At 46.3% G+C, this 22,750-nt stretch overlaps 1 protein-coding gene across 1 annotated transcript in view; it reads left to right on the top strand.

Annotated features, from left to right (window-relative positions):
- Mgmt (O-6-methylguanine-DNA methyltransferase) overlaps positions 1-22,750 on the top strand; it is a 249,046-nt gene that overhangs the window by 195,402 nt on the left and 30,894 nt on the right. Inside the window, exon 3 of the mRNA XM_052762319.1 lies at positions 7,892-8,052. Within this exon, the coding sequence (XP_052618279.1) occupies positions 7,892-8,052 (161 nt within the window). The remainder of the gene's footprint in view (positions 1-7,891; positions 8,053-22,750) is intronic.

Raw genomic sequence — 22,750 nt, 5'->3', positions numbered from 1 at the left:
ACAAGTGTAGTCAGCTTTTGAATAAAATTTAACTAGATTGCTCTGCATCCTATAATTGTTTTGGAATCATTAGGGACCTGATCATTCATCTGTAGTTTTGGGGTGTTTTTATCTTCATCTGTCAAATAGTGGAGACTTTTAATGATATGTTAAAGTGTTGATAAAATAGAATTTTTCTTTTAATGACTTACATTAAAGGTATAAAGGTATATATAGCCTTTTTTAAGTTATTCTAATAGCCCATGTATACTATTTAAATTGTCTTTACAATATGGTTTTAATTGCTGATGTGTTTTTAACACACAATTATCCTTTTAAGAAAAATATGTAATCCTTAAGGGGAAGAGTTTAAAATTTACATAAGCTTTTCTCTATTTTTTTTGTGGATGTATTAAAATGCTATAGTAAATTCTTTTGTGGTTTTATTTAGGATCTGGAATTTATTTGAGCTTCAAATTTTGGGTTGTTTGTTTGAGATAAAGTTTCACTGTATAACTCAGGTTGACCTTGAAATCAGGATCCTTCTGCCTCACTTATCTTAGCCTAAATTTTGAAGGATTGGTGTACTTGTTGAAAGTTGATACCCAACTTTAGCAACATCCTTATGACCATCTAAAGCCATCAAAATGCAAAGTTGCTAAATTTCAGACTGCCTGTCCCTCTCATACTGTTGACCCTGGGACAGATAACCATTTGATGGCTTGTGATGGTATCATGAAAATAGAACTCATGTCAGGGACCAAAGGGCCATGAACTCCGCAGGAACACCTTAATGAGACAGTGCTGAGTGGACGTCGGAGCCCTCTGTCATGACTGTAGGATGTCACTGCCTTCCCTGCAGGCTGTCTAGCTCCTATCCTTCTAGGAATGACTACCTTTGTTCCCTCTGGCCTAATCTGGCATGATAAGAAGTCTTCCATTGGAAGAGAATGCATCTTTGAAAATAGGCACTTTGTCAACTTCCTGATGCTATGATAATGCACCTGGAATTCAGAATTTGTTTAAAAAGGAATGTTTATTTGGGCCATGTTTTTCAGTCTGTGGTCACGTAGACCCTATTGTTTCAGACTTCTGTGAAAACAGAACCTCATGGCAGAAATGCATGGTTGGTAGGGCTGTTCACCTCACTCATTTGGGAAGCAAAGAAAGAGGGGAAGGGACCATGACTCTGATACCACTTTCAAGAGGGGCACACACCTCAGTTACCTAATTCCTTCCAACTAGGCCCCATCTAAAGATTCTGCTACCTCCCATAGTCCCACAGGCTGGTGATCAAGCCCTTAGCACATGGGCCTTTGGAGGACATTTCAGAGTCAAACTGTAGCAGATACTATAGCAAGGCTCTTAAAGGTCATCCGTAAGCTCTCTTGTTATGAGTGGTGCACATTCTTGTTTTAAAATACTAACCAGCATTTATACATGCTTTAATGTATCACTGTTTCATACTTATTTATACTACTTTACTTTCTGTTGCTGTGGTAAACACTGACGAAATCAACAGGGAAGAGGATAGGGCTTATTTGGCTTACACTTCTATATCACAGACCATCACTGAGGAATGTCAGGGCAGGAAGTCAGGCAGGAACCTGGAGACAGGAACTGAAGCAGAGGCCATGGACGAACGCTGCTGACTGACTTGCTTACCCTGATTTGCTCAGCCTGTTCCCTTATATAGCCCAGGACCACCTACCCTGGGGTGGTACCACCTATAGTGAACTGGGCCCTTCCACATCAGTAGTCCAGAAAGTGCCCTACAGACTTGCCTACAAGCCAGTCTGATAGAGGCAGTACCTCAATTGAGATTCCCTCTTCCCAGCTATGTGTTAAGTTGGCAAAAAGTAATTGTGACACTTGACTGTTATTATCCTTATTTTCCATTGTAGAAAACACTGTCCTTTGGATGGGTGGAAAATGGGTGACATAGCTAGCCTGTGAGTCACTGAGAAAAGCTCATGTGTGTAGTGAGGTCATTACCACAGCTCTGTTAGTGAGCTCTTGGTGAGCAGCGTGACCTCAGTGCAGTAGTGAGCTCCTGCTGGTGTGCCTTTATGGTTCTTCACCTTTGACTCAGGTTCCTTGTTGGAGTTGCTCTTTCTTTTCTCTAACATCAGCTCCTTAACTCGCCCTTCTGTTCTGTATCTTAAAATCACTCTGGAAAAGGTGACCTGTCAAGCCCGCACGTGAATGTGGCCTGGACAGCTCCCACCACCAGGCAGTGCTGTGGAGCACCACTCACTGTTCATTCATGAGCTGGCGTGAGAATGGAGAGTCCTTGGTAACCCCCTCCAAACATGGGGTTGTTTGAAAGGCTTAAGTGAGAGCCACTGCTGTCGCCCTGCATGGCTCACCTTCACGTCCCCTCTATCTGCACAGCTGGCTACAGGTGCCCGAGGAAGGGCCACCTGTGTGGACGCTCTCCCCAGTAAGCCGTGAACAGAATCAGACCTTCCCTGAATTGGAATGAAAAGTTTAAAGGCTTTATTCAGTCTGCCTTTTTCTAAAAGGCAGTCTTTATTGATAGCAGGTAGCATAGTTTGTTTCTTGTCTTCAATCCCACCCCTGGAAGAAAAATGCCTGGGTTTTAGTGAGAAGGCATAATTAGATGCAGGACACATCCATCAAACACGAGCCACTCGGCTAGAGATCGTCTAAATTAGACATAATTGTGCACGTGCCAGCACGACGGAGCAAGAGTCTCCACACAGTGTTTAGAAAGTCACCTCTGCCACGGTTGTGCCTCAGTGAGCCTGTGAAGTCTGGGGCTCCATCCCAGAGTCCCGGAGGCTCCCCCGCCCTCCACACCACACACTGGAAGCCAGAGGAGACAAGGTGTGCTTGGCCTTGGCAGTGTTCCTCACCTAAGGCTGTCCATTATGCTGCACGTCGCCTCAGCTCTAGGTTCCTCCTCCTCCTTTGAAGAGCCCTGCCAGCAACTCTACACATTGCCACATCGCTTCCTCTACACCTTGCTGAAGGACACAGCCTACATCGGCTCCTTGCCAGAGTCTAGAAGAAATCTGGTCTGTAGAATTCATCTTGTTCGACCCTCTAGTGTCATAGTTAACAATCTAAAAAGCATAGGATGCAAAGTCACCCTCGGGGGGTAGATACTGGATCACAGAAGAGCTGGTGTGAACACATGGTCTTGTCATTCTGGATTCTGGTTGTCCCTTAGCAGCACTCACCTTGGGGTGACTGTCAGTACGTGGTTCCCACAATGGGAACGACCCTAAAGAAGAAGTTATAGCTTATTTTCTTACACCAAATGATGTTTAAGGTAAGTACATTCATTTTACTGTCTCAGGAAGGTAGAAGTCATTTAGAAATGAGCCTTTAGTAATTCTCTCCTCAAGGGGCATCCTGAAGCATCCCAAATTCTGTATGCGCAGGTCTCCCATGGGCTGAACCATGTTTTAAACTGTTGGGTGAATCTGTACTCTGGGAAAGATGGGGGGAGGTGGTGACAGGTGTCCTTTATGTTTCCCTTGTAGCACGGCATGCACAGGTCGCTGTTGGGTAAAGAACAAGACCCCAGGCAAGGCTCCTATAGAGGGCTGTGGCGCTGCACCCCCAGCAGAGCCTTGCCGTTCCTGGGCTCCATTCAGTGGCTAACTACCTTGGCAGGATTCAGAGGACAAGATGCACACCCCACGATGCACTGGGGCCATCTCCATTAGTCTTGGCTGAATTAGTCTCGCCTGTCTTCCGTCCTGTTCCTGAGGGTGGCTGTGTCTTGATATGGCAGTTTCACACAGGAGAGACTAACTCTGCCCATGTGGCAGAAGTCTGGACTGGGGCTTTGGAGGCACTCGTCTTTGCCCTGTGAAGAAATGATCGGAACTGCCATGCGCCGTGAGTTGTCCTTTCTCAAAGTCAAGGAAGGGAAGTGAGCGGAGGCCCTCACACAGACGCTGGCAGCAACACAACTATGCATGGACCGTCTTGCGCTCTGGAAGCCCAGGAGGCAACACACTCTTGGCCTGCAATTACCAACAATTGCTGGTTTCTTGAAGAAATCCTCAGAACAGGCCTTCGTTGACCCCAACCACAGTATGTGAAAATGCCTCGTACTCCATCCTCCCGTGGTAGAAGCTCGAGGAAGCAGGGTCTCTTTGCTCAGTCCCCAGCCATCTTCCAGTGACAAGTTAAAGAGAAAACGTCGGGTTTGTGTCACAATCTTCACCTCCCTATTTTTCCATGGAGGCAGGTGACATGCTGGCCTAGAGAGGTGGATCTGTGTCGACCACTGGGATTGGAGCAAGTGTCCCCAAGGGATACCAAACACTGTACTGAGTGGTTCTCAGGGGTTTGCATCTCTTTTCTGGGCTGGTACTGAGGAAACTTGGATATGGCATTTCAAAGATTGGGGGCACAGGGCCCCTCATTATTGGAGCCTCAGGATTCGTCAGTGGGGAGGTCTGGAGAAACTCCTCCATCATAAGAGCAGCTGTTAGTTAGCGCTGCTGTCACGCCATAGCTCTTCCCTGGACGAACAGCCGGGAAGGCTGGAGGAAGAGGGCAGGGCAGGAGAATAAATTTCATTTTATTGTAGAAATGGAAATTTGTGTCATGGCTTTAAAAAATCTGGTTTTATGTGTGTGTTTAAAGCCATTCATTTTAAATGTAGCCCCATAAATCCTTGCTTCGGAATCAAAGCTGTTTAATTACATTTCACCCATGGCTAGTTATCTAGTGCCGATGGAGAAAGAGTTAAAAAGAGACCCTCCGAGTGAATCAGAGGTGAGATCTTTAGCACAGGCATAAAAAATCAATTTAAGATGAATTTTACTACTATAAAAATTCTTCACATATCCTTTTAAGAGTGGGAAATGCTAGGAAACACGACTCGCCCTCTGCAAGGTAGAGGAAAGGCCAACATGAGCAGCAGAGGCCTCTGAGCGGTCACTGGGAAACACAGAAGCCCTGGACTCGTGCTTTAAAATGCTCCCTCACACAGTGAACATGGATGTCCCTCGGGACCCCTCTGTGCAGTGCTCGTCAGCACCCACATGAACCTGGCTTTGATGTTGAGGTGTTAGCTAGTCTTAAGTACCTGTTTTATCTGTTTACCTACCCCACCCCACCCACCACTCACGGTCTGTGAAGGTGGCAGTTTGGTGTAGGACCTAAAGGCAGTCCTGTCCCTCCTGTGTCCTTGGTTGAGGGGCTGTGCACGTGGACATGATTTTTATTCACCGCCATCTGAGCAGGTGGAGTGAACCCCGAAGACTACAGGCTCCTTGCTGACTGCCTTGCTCTGGAGGGACCTGCTGCCTCCAGCAGACACCACACCTATTCCCTCCATTCTCCCACCATCCCCAGGGACCAGGAGGGCAAAGTACATTATATATTTCTCCATCTTGCATTTCAGACATCCTTGAGACTCCATTCACTTGGTTAGTGAGCAACAGAGTAGGAATGGAGTGACTGAGCGTGTGTCTCTAAAATTGAGTAATATCTAAGCCAGGCACGGGCAGAAGTTTTCCCTGCCATGATCAGACATTGCTAATAGGGAAAGCAGTCAGGGCAATGAGACAGTTCCATCTCCCCAGGAGACTCCCAAGAGAAGCCTGTAGTCTGCATGTGGAACGAGCTATCATCCCTGGGGCCCACCTGGGGTGTCCAGGCGGCAGCAGCTTGGACTGACACCATACCTGTTTCTTCAGACACAGGACTGAAGGAGGCCTTGCTTAGCAGCTTCAGAAAGGCCAGTTGTGATATCCACAGGATTGGCCAGCTCGGGGCTTGATTGTGCATATGTAGGGGTTGAGGGGATGCAGAGGACAGTCTCTGGTGTCACTCCTCAGGTGCTGTCCACCTTCTTTAGATGGGGTCTCTCACTGGCTTGGTACTCACCAGGCAGGCTAGGCTGGCTTCCCCTCCCCAGCACGGAGAGTATGAGCACTTGCTGTGGGTCCCAGCTTTTTCATGTTGACACTGAGAGTGCCATGCTTGTATGGCAAGCACTTTCCCAGCTGGAGCATCTCCCCAGTCCTCCCAGGCCTGACATCTCCCCTCAGCCATCCACTTCTGCTCCGGTATCATCATGCATCGTGGCTTCTTTCTCCATCCATCCTCTGGTTCCTTCCTGAGAGCCGGAAGCGTTCATATGCTTCTAAGGCCTTTTCTGAATGACTTCCTGCCCTCTTTGAAAATGGTACAAAAAAACCCTGTTGTGCCTCCCATCCTCGAAGTGCGGTTTTTTTTTTTTTTGTTTTTTTTTTTTTTAAATATACAAGGACTTAGTTGGAGACACAAAGCCCCCACCGAGAAGCTGTCCTAGGCAGTTATGCCCCTGCATGGGCCTGATTACAAGGCACTGTGGAAAGCCTGTGGCTGCCCTGTAAGAGTCAGATCTGCAATACACAAACAAGGAGGGATCTGCACATCAGCACCTTGCATTTCCTCAACCAAAACCTTTCTTAATAAAAGTTCCCCCGAGTCATGCTCATGAGATACCCTGCCCTAGGACACTCGGACCCTGCTTACTCTGGGAACCAGCTCGTCCTCCTGTGACTTGAGACCTTTCTACCCTGACTCTTAGGTCTGGGCCTGCTGCTTTTTGCCTTAGTGTTTATCTAAAACTGTTGCCCCCAACCCCACCTCTGGTAGCTCTGGCGACTCCTGTCTGTGGAACCTATCTTGCTCTCCACAGACTTTACACAGTCAGCCACCTATCACACCTTTGTGGGATCCCATTTCCATAGCTGACTAGAGGCCTTCCTTCCTCACCAAGATGGCCATGTGTGAACACAGACCTGTGGACTGAATGATTGTGCCAACCCTCACAGGACATAGGAGCCAAAGGAGACTGGTAAGATTAACAATCCAAGGAGTCCTCACCTGTACACTATCCAGGTCCTTCCACCTTCCCATGAGAATTCTGACACTGGGCTGCCTCAGGAGGCCCAGAGAAACTATGCCCCCCAGGCCCAGAAAGTCACACAGAAGCATGCTGCTGCCTAGAGCCTGGGAATGAAGCGAAGGAGAAAAATCACCAAAGAAATAAGATCCAGTGTCTATGCCTCGTGGGTGTGGATCCCAGAAAATTGAAACAAAAACTGAGTCTGCCATAAAGCTCCAGGCTCAGAGCCCAGAGTGTAGAAGTGGCCTTTCCTCACAGCATGTGTTCTTAGCCTGTGGAGCACAGCCTAGCAGGCAGACCCCAGCTGAGCATGAGCAGCAGGCTCCATGCAGGGCCAAATCAAGGAACGGAAGACGGCCCACGTGGGACCTGAAAGAGCCCATCCAAAACGGCGATGAAACATTTCAGTTTTAGACACCAGGGCATCAAGCCGAAGGACAGGGACTGCAGAGAATGAGCAGGAGGATTTGTTGCTAAGCACCTCCAACTAGACATCCCAGGCAGAAAGGAGTCACCCTGCTAGCCTGGAAGTACTAAGCTCAGAAGGCTTAGTCACTTGTCACTGGTGCTAGGGAACATGGTCAATATGCTCTAAGGAGCTTCCAAAGGTGTAGCCCAAACCATCTGAGAAGGGATGCCCCCTCTGTTGAGGGGATTCAGGTGAGAGGTGGGATGTGGATGGTACCTGATGTTTAGGGAGAATAGTTTAAGTGATGGTTACCTGATCATGCTGACCTACAAACCCTGAACGGGGGCATGAGATGTTCCTGTGTGTCCCCAGGCACTGTGACTGCAGAAGCTTGCAATCCACATTCTGGACCCTCCCTGTGCTTCATAAGCCTGGGGATGGAAAAGCAGATATGGGGACTGCAGTGCCTTCCCACACAACATCCCTCAGTGGCCCTTTCTGTTATCTGGAAGTCTCTGTGTGTCTGGCAGACACACACTGGAGAGTGGCCAACGGTTTCCCTCCAGTAGGTATGCTTTTCACGCGTGTGGTCACTGAGCTTCTTATCCCTTTTGCAGCCCCACGGAGACCCCAGCTGGTCCTGAGTTGCCCGGTGGGCCAGAAGGAGTGCCAGAGCCCCTGGCGCAGTGCACAGCCTGGCTGGACACCTATTTCCGTGAACCTGCAGCCACGGAGGGGCTCCCCTTGCCTGCTCTCCATCACCCTGTGTTCCAGCAAGGTTGGTAACTGCGCTGCCTTTGGGGAGCCTGACTTATTAACTATGGCTGACATCACAGCTCGTTTACTGACTACACAGGCTTGGAATTTTCACATCGTCTAAACACAGGCGGCATGTGGCCAAGCCCAAGGCCGAAGGCTAAGAACTCATGACCCCGCCTACTCCGAGTGGTTGTGTTAGTCTTGGCACATGGTCACATAATTCTTGGCAAAAGCAGTAAAAATGATGCATGCAGATCAACTCTTGACTCAGGCTTGGCTGAAAGGTTTAAATAGGAACACATCTGAATGGCCGTAGATTCTTCAATAAGCTTATTGTTAACTTAAACTCTCCGCCTGCCAGCAGCATGGAAAATGAGCCTTGTATCTGGACAGTGAGCCACTTCTGTGAAGTGACTTCAGAGTCCACTCCACCACTGCATCTTCCCAGATAAGTTTTCATTTCTCCGACTTACCATGTAGACATTCTAAATAATGAGTTTAAAATGCATTGCTTAAATATAGTTGATAAAGGGCACTTAAAGACTCCAGTAACCTAAGACAACATCACATTTCTTCTAAAGCTTGTTTAGATCTGTTGGGCACAGAAATTAATTAATACAGCTAAGATCATTCTGGGCCTAAAGCAGAAATTTAGTCTGCATACTGACTTTTATAAGAAGTAATTTAATATAAATTAGTATATAGTCACATTCAGATATATGCATGCATCTGTGATTTTTTTTAACTATGGTGAATTTAAAGCAATCTTAAGGTTCAGAATGGTGTTTACTAAGTATAATTTAAAGGTGTTTGAATTGTGCCTACTTTTCAGTTCACACTTGAAAATGGAGTTGAATTTGGAGAAAAAACAAACAAGGTCAGAAGCCCTCTAAGTTCAGGCTGATGCCTGACTAGGTTCACTATCGAGGTCAGACAAGTAATGGGATAAAACAGGAGAATCTACTTTATGCAGATAAACTGAAAGGACAGCTGGAAAGAATGGACACCTTGTTCACCCCAGTGTTATCCAGGACTGTCTTCAGAAGGTTGTGCCCAGCAGAGGTGCCAGAATTTGTTAAGGGGTTTCTGGGAGAGGTGGGTGGATATTCACAGGACACTGTGTATCCAGTGACCACACCTTCCTCATTCACTTACTGGGGAAGAGGATTTGTCTGTGTACCTGCTCATACTTTGCGTGTGACACCGAGAGCTGTGGCTGAAGTACTGTGTGTGACTGTTGAACATATCCAACAAAGCACAGGGGACGTGTGTTGCTGTGGAGGCCAAGGAAGTGAGGGTGGAGTCGGACACTTCCAGCCACTGTGTCCCTTTGGGGTTACTGCCTGAACAGGAAGGAGCCAGAGGAAGAGAGAGCCAGCAAGCCATCCTTTTCTTAAGCCTACCAAGGGCATCCATATGGTTCAGGATCTCAGGATAGAAAATTATCTTATAAAGGCAGAGCTATCTCTATAATCCCATGAGGTAGTAGATGAGGAATGAGCCTGTAAAATCCTAACCTTTGCCTGAGATTGGTTTTATGGCTTAAGGAAAACTGTAGAGGCCAAAATTGTAAGGAAATGACTCACTTTTGGCAAGCCAGACCGTGGGGTCTGCTGGCCTGGTGCCACCAAGGCCCAGAGAGTAGCTCGCCCTTATACAGATCAGGCAAACGACCTAGAGAAGGTATGGTATGTTTCATCCCATGGTCAGCGGAGGGTGCCCACCAAGAGTGGCACTAGAGGAGCCAGGTACTCCTCTGCAGCAACAGATCCAGAGGAGCGCTTCCACCCTCTCTGCTGCTCCTGTGCATGTCAATGGGCTCCTGACTGACATACCAGACTCCGAGTCCCCAGGCATGTCCCAAGTACTTCAGGAGCCCACACCAGGCCCACACAGAGGCAGTGCCCTGTGCCAGCAGGTCCTTGTAGGTCTTTGGAACCAAGAAGATAGATAGAACCATCAGAATAGGGTGAAGCCATGGGCCACCCCCAGCTCTATAATACAGGTGAATGCTTCCAGATAGACAAGATCCACTCTGGCAGTGTTAGATAAAGCCAGGCTTCTTCCACATACTTTTTCCTCCTAGTGTGTTAGGAATTCTAAGACCCAGGCTGTCTGCTCCCGAGGTCGCTTGGACCAGGCCTGCCTCTGATAGTTAGCGACTGCTGTGGGGGCCAGGGTTTCCCACGCCCCAGCATGTGCAGGCCAGGTTTTTTTAATTTAGTGTAGTCATTTGCTCCTGGGCAAGGACCAGGTGTGCAGATTTTACAGTTTGGAGAAGGAGGGGGTAGGGTTGGTTAGAGTACCCTGACTTGCATGGAATTAATTGGGTCCACTCCACATGTGTAAATGACCCCTCTTTGTCCAGTTTTCATCTTGTAATGTTAGGGAAATAGCAGAAGGGAAGTCTCACAGAGAGCGTCTTGGGATATCTTAGTGTCCTCTGGAACCTGGGGACCCTAGACCAATCTGTACATAGCAGGAAGAGTGGAATTGCTATGGAATTAATGTTTCCTTTACCCACTCCATTTTCTGTGCATTTTTATTTCTGGATTTGTTTGACATGCTTTTGCATATCTTCTTTTCTTGTGGGGTAAGGAGCAGTGTTTGTTGTGGATTGTTTTTGTTTTGTTTTCTTGTTTCCCTATTCTTCAAGATTTAGTCCTGGTCTGTCCATTTCAACCTGTTTTTAGAAGAAGGGGCTTATGGACTGGAGAGATGGCTCCGTGGGTTCCATGCTTTCTGTCCAAGCCTGAGTAACTGGGATCAAATCCCAAGTGCCCACATAAAAGACAGACGAAGTGGTGCATGTCTGCCATCCCAGTGCTCCTGTGGCCTCTGATGAGACAGGAGAATCTCTGGAAGCTCCTGAGCCAGCTGGTCTGGCCTTTCTAGTGGTGAAGGAAGGGTAAGGGAGACCTTGTCTTAAACCAGATGGAAGCAAGGACTGGTGGTACCTAAAGTTGTCTCTGATCTCCACACGTGGGCCGTGGCATGTACTCACCTGCACTCATATGCAAACATGTACAATTATACGCACAAGTTTTTCTAAAGGGTTTTATGATATTGGAGTTCATCCTTGGGCCCCCACTACGTGTCTTTTGGCCCATGGAACTGCAGACCTTCAGGAGCAAGACCACCTCTCTTTTCCAGGGTTTCTCTATTACAGTGGTTCTCAACCTCCCTAATGCTGTGATCCTTTAATACAGTTCCTCATGTTGTGGTGACCCCCAACCATAAAATTATTTTTATTGCTACTTCATAACTGTAATGTTGTTTCTGTTATGAATTATAATGTAAATATCCGTGTTTTCCAATGGTCTTAGGTGACCCCTGTGAAAGGGTCGGGACTGCTCTAGGAGTTGAGTGTACAGTTCATGCCTTGTCTCTGAAAAGATATAACCTGTATTAAGTTGAACCCTATGAACTGCATTTGGTAGATTTAAACTACAACCTAATTTCTGCTACTTGTAGACTTTGCAAGGATTAGTAACATTTGGTTTATCTGGGCGTTGATATAGGAAGGAACAGTGGTCTGGGGCCTGTGATGCTGCATCCTGGACCTCAGCAAGTAAGGGTGCTCCAGGGGGTAGGGTGGGGAGGTAGGGTGGGATCCCCCAGGAGAATCATGCCCCCTTTGCAGAGTTAAAATGAGATGGAGCCCAGCATGTCTCTCTACTCTGCAGCATGAACTGTGGAAGGATGAAAGACATAATGATAGGACCAGAACCAGCAGATGGGAAAAGTCCACATGGGTGCAGAGTGAGCCCTGGAGGCAGCCAATGGAATGCAAAGGGACATTTGTGCACCACCAAGCTGACAGGGTGTGCACCCTGTCCCACAGACCACATCCCTGTAGGATGGAAGGCCACATTCACACTACTGCTGTTGCCTTCAGAGTTATGTGGAGTTATATCACTTGCTCTAGAGCAGCGGCTCTCAACCTGTGGGTCGCAACCCCTCTGGGGGCGTCAAATGACCCTTTCACCACAGGGGTTTGTATATCAGATGTCCTGCATATCAGATATTTACATTATGATTCATAACAGTAGCAAATTACAGTTAGTAGGTAGCAACGAAGTAATTTTATGGTTTGGGGTCACCACAACATGAAGAACTGTATTTAAAGGGTCGCAAATTAGGAAGGTTGAGAACCACTGCTCTAGAGTGATCTTGATGGGGCCTGATCAAGGCCTCTTACCTCTCCAAGAGCAATCTCCCCATGAGTCTTCCATCCTCTCTCCGGGCTAACTGACTGAGTGCCCAGCAAAGTTGAGCATTTGAGTATCCAAGTCACATCCAGCCCCGTGTGTTCCAGTGCTGACAGCGGGGGGGAGGGTGTCTCGCAATTTGGAGCTCCCAGATGGATCTCTGGAAGGCAGCATTTCAGGGGAGGCGCCTGGAGAGCCTCTTCGTCTCCTGACCTGCTCTGGCTCTGTCCACGTAGGGTCGGTCCTGTAGATCACAGGCTTCTCCAGCTCCCTACGTGTCTACAAAGTTTTGTAGGCAGTGGCTGCCCCTCCCCTGGAGACATCAAAGCCATCATAGACAAACGCATACCCTCCTTGAGAGTGAGTGCTCTGAAGAAACTTTTGAACTAGTTCTGGGGCGGAGAGTTGGCTCAGTGGTACAGTGCTTGTCCATACTATAGTGCTTGTCTGGCAAGGCCAAGAGTTTCGTCCCCAACAGGGCCTCCCCCTCAAAAAGGAAATAGTTGACACGTCTTTGGAGTGCTTTCTGTGACATGTTTCACCCTGTGTTGAGTTGATAGTCTCTGATATTTTGGGGAACCTGTAACAGTGCCACACTAAGGGGTGATGTGCGGCCCTTTATTGACAGGTGAAGCTCTAGGCAGTGTGTACGTAGTCTGCCTAACCTAGGAGTGTGCACATAGCAGACCAAGAGTGCAGCCATTTGTTTTTGTCTCGAGATCAGTTAGCTAAGGTGCTGCATGTTACCAGTGACTTCCAAGTCGTTGAAGTGTTTTCAAAGATGTCCTGGTCATCTTAAGATCCGTGTCCAGGAGATGAGAGTTGAGGGTCACCACAGCCAACCAGAGCTATCATGGGGGTGCCTGGAAGCAGTTAGAGAGAAGGAGGGTTGCTTTGGAACCTGGATTTCCATTAGTACCATGTAAGGTAGACCCAGTGCCAGGATCAATGAGGGCTGAAATGCACTGAAATGCCATCTCAGGACAGAATCACAATCTACCATACCCCCAAGAAATTGAGGGAGGGGAGAAGTCTCTATGCACAAGGGCCTGTGACCAGTCAGCAATTGCTAAGGCACTAGAAAACCTAGCAACCAGAGAGCTGGGTCTGGAGCCTCATAGGCAGTCCAGGCTTTGATCTCCAAGATCCACAAAGGTCTCCATGAGTAGAGTTGAACTTGTAAAGGTCTCTGCTCCAGGCTGCAGGGCTCACCATGCAACCCAACCAAGTCTAGCAGGTGGCCTAGAAGAACCTGCAAAAGTCAGCCAAGTTCAAACTGATGATCCAGAGGATCCCTACCACAGTCATATTGTGAGTGCTGCTTTTGTGGGAAAGCATTTACTACAACTTACCTCTAGATTTACCTCAGTAAATCACTGAAAGTGTCTATGAAATATAAATCCCCTTTGATTATGTGAGCACATAGAGGAGCTGTCTGCAGAATCCTGGTGCTGGATCTCAGGTGTGGCTCTTCTCCAGAGGCAGCCTGTGTTCAGTTTTCTACATGAGAAGATAGACATCGCCTCACTACATTCTGTAGAAGTTTTACATTTGAGATGAGCTCTGAAAATACAAATTATCTATCAAGTCAATATAAGATGAGCTTTGAAAATACAAATTATCTATCAAATCAATATTCTTTAAAGCAAGGTGGACTTTTCATTTAAAGGGTTTTTTTTTTTAAGTTTTATTCCTACTGTTAGAAGTAGATAAACAAATGCTGCTCTCAAAGAGACTGTTCACCTCTTTATATTTTGTGGTCCTAGAATATTATGTGTTTATATATTACAGATAATCTTAGCCATTTAAAATTTTTGGAGTCATAGTGGGATGTATTAACTATATAGATAAATGATATTTTAATAAAGCATGCATAGAGTTGAACTACATGTGTCAATATTTTAAATATAATATTGGACTATACATTATCAATATATTAAATATTGGTATACAGTTAAGAGTAATGCCAAAAAAATTAACGGTAGGAGACGGATGTGTAAAAAGTATTCCTTAATTTAAATGTTTTCCTGAGTTTTAGATGGACCCCTATGTGCATTCTATCTTTAAGTATGAGATTTATGAGTCTCTTATCTAAAGGCCTGATGTCTTATGGCAGAAGGAAAAGTCAGATCTGTAGAGTCAAAAGGCATCCCTCCTTTCCCAGGGTAAGTAGCCACCAGAATAGCCGATGGCTCTGTGAAGCTGGGGGACACCCAGGACCACGGAACCTGTCAGCTCGCCAGGTGTGTCCTGCCCTGGGCCATGTTTTCATGCCCTATTAGTAAATTACTTCTGAAGAAAGTTGAAGGACAAAACAAGGAAAGAGCATTTTCGAATGCTCATAAATACTTTCTGCTATTAGCTCAGATCACCTGGAGGTTTCTTTCTTTCCACCAGAGTATTCAGGCAAGCATTGACAATGCTTGGGAAGTCGCAGGTGAGCCCTGCCCCTCAGCCAGCGTGAACATATCCCGTCTGTTACTATGGCAACTACTTTTTCTTTTCTTGACTACTACTGTTAATTAGGGCACAAATTCGTATTGTGTGAAGGGAACTCATTCATAAACTTGGGTGTGATTTCACATGTGCGCCTTGTCTGCCATTAAATTAAAAAGTAAATAAACATTCCTTCCTGGGCTGGGCTCCTCTGCCCCTCCCCACCCCTCCAAGCAGGGTGATATTCCTCTTGAGCCCTTCCTTAAGTAAATGGCTTTGGGAAGACCTAGCCACTGAGCCAGGGTGACAGACGGGCTTATTGCAGCCAAGACACACTTTTCATAGAAATTCGCATCTCTTTCCTCTTCTCAGAATAAAATATGCAAGAACGAACATAAATGGCATATCCCCCCTTTCCTTCCCCAAGAATTGGGCCTTTGATGTTCAAGAGCAGCGAATATTAAAGGCCAGCCCTGGCAGGCTGTGGAAACCATACCCATTTACGACAAATGTAAAACAGCACAAATCTAGCCGAATGCGATGCTATCATTAGTTTTGTGAGTCGCATTCTTGAAAATAACCGTGGAGGAGCCAAATCGGTTTAAAAGAAGATAACAAAATGGTTTAAGCTACTTAGGTTGAATGCCAATTATATTTTAATATTCAACTGAGCATATTTTACTAAGAAAAAAGGCGGCGTTGACGCATGCATAACTCATTGGCGGCGTCGGCCAGCTGTGCCACTGTACTCTCCGAATCACTTTGTGCATTTTAGTAGCATGGTAATTTAGTAGAGGCCTACCTGAGTGATGGCATTTTCAATGAGCAGGTAATCTACAGAGAATTTTTATATGGTTATGAGTTCTGTGCTTCAGCCCAGCAACACAAAAATACATCAAGACCAATTACGGTATCAGCTTTCAGTGTGATACCCTCGCCACGCAAGTGCATGTATTTCTGCCCCAGGCATTTCAAATTGCATCTAATTTGAAATCTTTGGGGTTTTAATTAAATTTCAGAATATATGGAATTCTTCATTAGTACCTGCTCTGAATAGCAGATCCCTCTTCCCTCCGTCTCTCGTTAAAGAAGTAGGCAGTGGTAAATAGTGTGCTCAAGAGCTGATCATTTGTGGGCCCGGGTATCGGAACAGAAATGGTGAAATGCAAAATAATATCAAAAAGATTATTAGTCCGGGGAGAGTCTCTTGATTTGTATTTTAATGGAATTTTACATTTCTCTTAATGATTTGCAAATTGTCCTCTGATTATAAGATGCATTAAGCTTTTCATTTTAATGGCAAAGACACAGCCATTAGCAGAATATTTTTCCAGTCTTCTTTTTAGAGTGTTTCCCTGCAGCAGATAAATATTGAAACCATTAACACCTTTTGATGTACACTACAGCCTTCGTCATAGATCCCTGCATGGCCAGCCACGGTGGCTCATGCTGAACACCTGGCCAGGGACCAACTCTCCACCTGAGGACAGCAAGAGGCCATGATACCTATTTCTCTCTCTAGAAAACAGGCTTTTGTTTTCAGCATTTCATGTGGGGGTATCATTTGTTTGTGTTAAAGCCGACTCATTTAAATATTATTAATGGTCCAATTTGTTTTAAGAAGCCAGCCTTGCTAGGGTCAAGGCAGATGGATGCTGCTCCCAGCTGTAGCCTGGGGCTGACCATGAAAAGACAGCAGAATAGCCTTGCCCTGCTCCTCAGGAGGCTTCCCTGGAAACCCCATGCATCGAGAAGGAGACGCACAGGCACAGACCCTGTGTTAGCTGGCTGACCGACCTGACCGCACACGACCCCACACAGTAACATTTGACTTAAGGTTGGCCTGCGGGATGACGCGTCAGCCTCAAGGCCGACACTTGCGGCTTCTGCAAAGCACAGAAGTACAAGGCCAAAGTAGCCTCCTGTTCTGCTCTAGCAGCACCCTGTCCGCAGGAGCTTTTGACGTTGACTATGAGGTGGTTCACAAGGCGAGGGAGGGACTCTCAGGGTTGCCAGGTTCCTGCTCTGCGTAACCCTCTTATACTAGAGTTCTGCTTCATGATGTTGAAGCTAGGGCTGCGGGAGTGGAAAAGGAGGCACTGCCAAGTGCAGTGCAGCAGTGAGGGGAAACTTCTGCCCCATGGTAGAACGTTGTCCTCTAGGCATGACATGGCCATCGCCATTTTGAATATTCAATAGAAAACCTGCCCAAGACCGGGTCCCTTTGTGTTCCATCATGCAGCAGGGAAGAGCTCACCAAGCCCCACCCCTCCCTTAAGGATCTATAGGCAGTTCATGGTTGCTAGCAAGGAAGCGTTCATAAAGCCCGCCCTGGCCAGAGGATATATAAAGTTAGTGGTGGCAGACAGAGATGGTTTCCTCGGTAATGCAGTCACTCATAAGTAGCCCATGCTCCTGTCCACAACACTACATCGTTAATTCACCAAACTCGACTAGAGTTGAGGTCCTTTTTCTGGCCTATTGGTGGTGGCCTATCTGGGGTGAGTAGGCATTCATTGGTCCTCCCCAGACAGGCTCACACATCTGTCAGAGCCACTACCTCTGAGCAGCTGCAGTCCTCCACTGTTACTTTCTGTCTTGTCTTAAAGTAGATGCAGCCTGGCCCTTGAGGAAAAGCCCAGGGAACAGCATACTACTCCCCCCCACCCTTTTTTAAACCTCTGCTAGCAGGTACCTGTCAAGATATCTGGGAGCTGAGCACATCACCTCTGCCCAGGACCTTGTCAAGCAAAGCCCTTGGGAGTTGCACCCATTGGTGTGACCGTATGGTGTGAGTGTGGTGACAGTGCCTTCATTGTCCTTGACCTCCTGATGACCCCAGGCAACCTCTCCATCCTCTGGACTGCCATAATAAAATGCTACAGACTGGGTGAATTGATATACCAATTTTCTCAGAGTTTGGAGGCTGAAAGCCCCGGATCAGGATGTCAGCAGGGTTGGTTTCTTCCAAGACCCCAGCCTTTGAGTGGCAAGCTGTCCTGCAGCCATCTCTCTGTGATCTTTTCTCATCTCTAGTACCATCTCTCTGACTTCCAAGGATACCAGTCAGATCGGATTAGACCCACTGTAAGAATCCTCCGAACTTCGTCGTTTCTCAAAAGGCCCTCTCCAAATGTGTTGTGCACTGAGGTCCTGGGGGAGGGGCTTGAGTTGGTTCATTTTAGCAGTACCTCTTTCAGTCCCTAACACCTCCCAAGTCACTGACATCCTGAGTGGGGACCATAGTTGTACTGTAGAAAGCTGCCATGACCCAGCACAAGAACCACCTGCTAATGACCTACATGTGTCCTTTCCAGTGTCCACACAGTGAAGAGTGACACTCAACACCAAGGTCTGCATGGTCTGGAGCTCAAAGAAGACTCAGTCTCTATGCTGAGAGGCCATTCTGTGCCTCCAGTGAGCTTCCCTGAGTCCCCTCTGTGTTTGCTGTGTGTTATTGGCTATGGGGGATGTGGCTGCCATAACCCCGCAGCTGTCCAGAGAGCACTGGGGTCTGTAGTCTCTCTTGTAAATAAGTGCTGGCAACAGTTATGACTTTCACCAGAAAAAGAATATCTGCCACCTATAATTCCATCTCCCCGTACACTGTAAAGTCGTAGGTCATAGTAAATGACTCTTCAAGTGCCTGGGAGATGATTCGGCAGGCACATGTTGGTGCTGCCATGCTTGGTGACCTGAGTTAGATGCCTGGGATCGCATGGTGGAAGGAGAGAAGCACCTCCTTCAGGTTGGCATCTGACTTCCACACGCATGCCATGGCATGCCCACATACATGTGCACAGATACATGCACAATTTTAAAATGTAATACAAAATTGAAGTGGCTGTTTGAAGAAACTGCTGGACTCCAGGATGAGGTCTCTAAATGACAGTACTTGCCCCCTTAGACAGGCCCCAGAAGGTGATGTGGAATGGCTGGGGCTGGGGCTGGGTCCTCCAGCTCAGCATGCACTCATATCTTTCTCCACTTTCTGGTTACTCTCCCTCGACTCTCCAGGGGCCTCGACTCATCCAACCTGTGGCTGTTTCCACTGCTCCTGACTTTTGCTCTGTCATGTCCTCCTCATAGGCGATTCCCCAGTATCCAGGCATTCTTCGGTGTGTACTAGACAGAATGAGTTGGGGGAAGCGGTGGCAAGGGACACATAATTCTCAACTGAGCATTACCTCACTCAGCCATAGTGCTGCCCATTGCTCTGTGACCCAGGAGTCTGCCCACTGCCGGTGTGCCTGGAGTCTACTCGGAATGGTCTCCTACCTCTCCAAGCACACAGCCCCGTGTCTGGCTCATGGCAGAAGCTGTAAACCTGACAATGAACAGCACAAGGTACAGCCCTCTTCCAGAACACTAGGTAATGTCCCCAGAGGATGAGCGCACAGAAGGCCTCTGGCCTCCAGTGCCCCAGGGTGTAGGCACCAGCTTTGTTATCAGTGTCGCTTCTGTGCCCCATTCTCTTTCTGAACCAGGAGGAAAGAGGTCACATGACGGGTGCCTGCTGAGTCATTTGTCAGGAGAGGGAACATCAGGGGCAGGAACTTTGCTAGAGCAGTTCTAGAGCATGTGGGTGGGAGATCGATGCTTCCGTTATTTTACTGTGAAACATTACCTCAGACCAAAGAGTGCTCAGGTGGGTATGGGAAGTGTAAGCACCAAAGGGCAAAGCGCATGCACCAGCCAGCATTACGGAGGTCTGCCCCAGCCCTGTCTCCCCCACCCCTTTCCTTTGCTTGTCATTTAAAGGAGTAGAATATCAGTGTCTTCCCGAGTTGCTTCTTTCAATTAATGTGTTAATGAGAACAGGTATTTGGAGTCCTGCAAAGACCATCCATCTCTTAAACTACTGTGGAGAATCCCGTGTTACAAATGTCCACTATTTTTACCCTGTCCACTGTCAGTGGACATGTGGGTTTTTCTCAGGTTTTGCCTTTAAAACTGCTGCTGTGGCTGCTGCATCTATTATTGTCATGTGTCTAGTGTCCCAGCTGACTGCCATCTGTGGACAGAGTGCTGGAGAAGAGGGAGCTGTGCAGAGAGGGAATTCCAGGAGTCTGGTGGCCCCTTGAGCCTAATGCAGAATACTGTCGTGAGTGTGTTTGGAAGCCAGAAGCAGAGAGACTGGGAAACTGAATGTTGAGCATTCCCAGAACACTGAACATAACTAGACCCAGAAAATATATAGGCAAGGGTAGTGAATATTTTCTCAGCATTCTTATTTTTAAAATAATCAACTACTCACAGTAAAATTTATTTTGTATTACTCCCTATTTGGGGTTTTATAATATATGTAGAAGTAAAATACATAGCAAGAGTAGCACAGAAGATAGGACTGGGGACTGGAAACGCATTGTGATATGTTTCTTATGTTCTTGTGAGCAAGTGGGACGTTATTTAAGGATAGACTGTGATAAATCATGATGCATATTAACAATACTAGACTGCCACTGAAAAGCAAGATGTATAGCTTGAAATGAGATGCTTATTTTAAAAACAAACCCAAAAGAAAACCAAAGAATGGAAGAAAAGAATAGATGGGAGAAATAATGAGTTGGAAGACTCTAATCCAACAATGTCAATAATTACATTAAATGTAAATGTTCTTAAGATTCAAGTAAAATGGCATAGATGAACAGACTTGTCTTAAAGAAAAGACTCTACTAAATATATTCTGTAAGACATAGATACTTTAAAAGAAAAGACTGAGGAGATATCAGTTGGTAAATTCTTTGCCACACAAGCATGAGGACATGACTGCCTGCCCTCCCTCAGCTATAAAAAGCCAGGTACTACAGTGTGCATAAATAATCCCAAAACTGGAGAGGTAGAGACAAGAAGACCCCTGGGGCTTTCTGGCTAGCCAACCTGGCCAATCAGTGAACCCCAAGTTCAGTGAGAGATTCTGTCTCAGAAACTAAGGTGGAGAGTGACTGAGAAGGATACCCAAAGTTGACCTCTGGCATCTCTATGTATACATGTACATATATGTGTACATGTATGCACACAGTTACACATGCATGAACATGCACACATACACTAAAAATGTAAAAGAAATAATACTATATAAAACTGATAGAGAAGAAGTATATATCAGAAAGAATTAAATGTAGCTGTCTTTATTTTTAGGTAATATACTTATATCAACTATTTCAAAGAATTTTGAAAACATTTAATAAGGTAATTCAACAAGGTGCTATATAAAAGAATAAGTTGTATTATTGTATGGTGGGTGTTAATAACAACTTTAAAACAATTATAGTAGTGTCCTGTGTAAAGTAGTTGGCATTAATGAAATATATGGAACACTTCTCCACTGAAGTATATAAATAAGACTAAGAAGATAAATGGATGTACCTTATCCCCAAAACTGCCAATGCAGTAAAGAGGTCGGTTCTCCATACACCATTCTCATTGCTCAGCTCCACCAGGCTTTGAAATCCCCAGCTGACACTAATACTACTTGTAAAGAGCCTAGACTACCTAAAGAAATCTTGGAAAAATGAGTGTTGCTAGAGTTTTCCTGCCTGGCCCACAGTCAGGACAAATCTCTCTCACCCACCAGTCCCAAGCCGCTCAAACCCGATCAAGTAAACACAGACACTTATATTGATTACAAACTGTATGGCCGTGGCAGGCTTCTTGTTAACTGTTCTTACAGCTTAAATTAATCCATTTCTATTAATCTATACCTTGCCACGTGGCTTGTGGCTTACCAGTACTTTACATCTTCCTTGTCCTGATGGCGGCTGGCAGTGTCTCCCCTCCAGCTTCCTGTTCTCTCAATTTTCCTCTCTGTTAGTCCCGCCTATACTTCCTGCCTGGCCACTGCCAATCAGTGATTTATTCATTGACCAATCAGCAACACATTTGACATACAGACCATCCCACAGCACCTCCCCTTTTCTTTTCTTAAAAAGGAAGGTTTTAACCTTTACACATCTCCAAAGTCAGCTTGGTATATTTGGGAATTTGGGCGTAGCTTCTCTTACTACTTCCTGCTGGAGGGGGGCGCTGTATCTTTTGGGGAAACAAAGAAAATTTTAGGATCATGGAGTAGTCCGTGAGGCTGTATCATCTGAGCCAGTTGCCTTGAAACGGTTCTGGATGTTGGATCATCTGGGCCATGGTGTCATCGGAGACCTTTCAGGTGGTCTTGGCTGGTCAAACCTGATGTGTCTTAATCTGGAACAAATCCATAGCCTCTTGCTTTCTGTGGAAACAAAAGAGACTCTTTTCCAAAGCAACATATCCTTACATCCAAATTTTGAAGTCAAAGTATCTTTAAAATATACATACTGGTTTAACTCAGTTTCCTTTATAATCAAATATCTCTCTGTAGTTAAGAATCCCAAAGACAACACAATCCAGACTCTCTGTGTAATAGTCATCTCTACGTGGCTTATTTTTTATATTAATTTTACTGTCTCTTTAAAGACTTTATTTTTTAAAACCATGTATTTGTTTCTATACTGTATATATCACCTTTTTTTTTCTTTCAAGCCTACGTATATTTTACACACATTTTAAACTATTACATCTGAATCTGTCTTATTGTGAATCTATTGCTTTGAACTGCAGCCTTCTAAGCCTGAAAGGGCGCTGGTGCTGTGGCTGCTGGCTCCGCCCACTTCAGCTTCCCAACATGGCGACGGCAGTATGCTTACCGCCAGTTCTGGGAGCCATCGTGGGTCTATGTTTTTATCCAAGCAGCATGTAGCCCAGAAACCTCTTTTTTTTTTTTTTGTTTTGTACTAGCAAAGGCTAAATCCACAATGTAGCTTAATGTGCCACTTGCAGAGGCCTCATTCCCGCCATACTGCAGGTCGAGCGCGCACGCCAGCAACCCGCCAGTAGCTCAAACCGGCAGCTGCCGCTCATTTGAGAGAGACAATTAGGAAGCTGTTTTTAGCTCCGTTTTAGAATCTTTTTTTTTTTTTTAGGTTTTAGGTGGAAACTCTCGCCCCACGTTGGGCGCCATTTGTTGCTAGAGTTTTCCTGCCTGGCCCACAGTCAGGACAAATCTCTCTCACCCACCAGTCCCAAGCCGCTCAAACC

This window comes from Peromyscus californicus, unplaced genomic scaffold, assembly GCF_007827085.1.
Source record: "Peromyscus californicus insignis strain IS unplaced genomic scaffold, ASM782708v3 Scaffold_4__1_contigs__length_199733344, whole genome shotgun sequence".
Classification (NCBI taxonomy): Eukaryota; Metazoa; Chordata; class Mammalia; order Rodentia; family Cricetidae; genus Peromyscus; species Peromyscus californicus.
The sequence above is the reverse complement of the archived record's forward strand: the minus strand, read 5'-3'. Positions and strand labels throughout refer to the sequence as shown.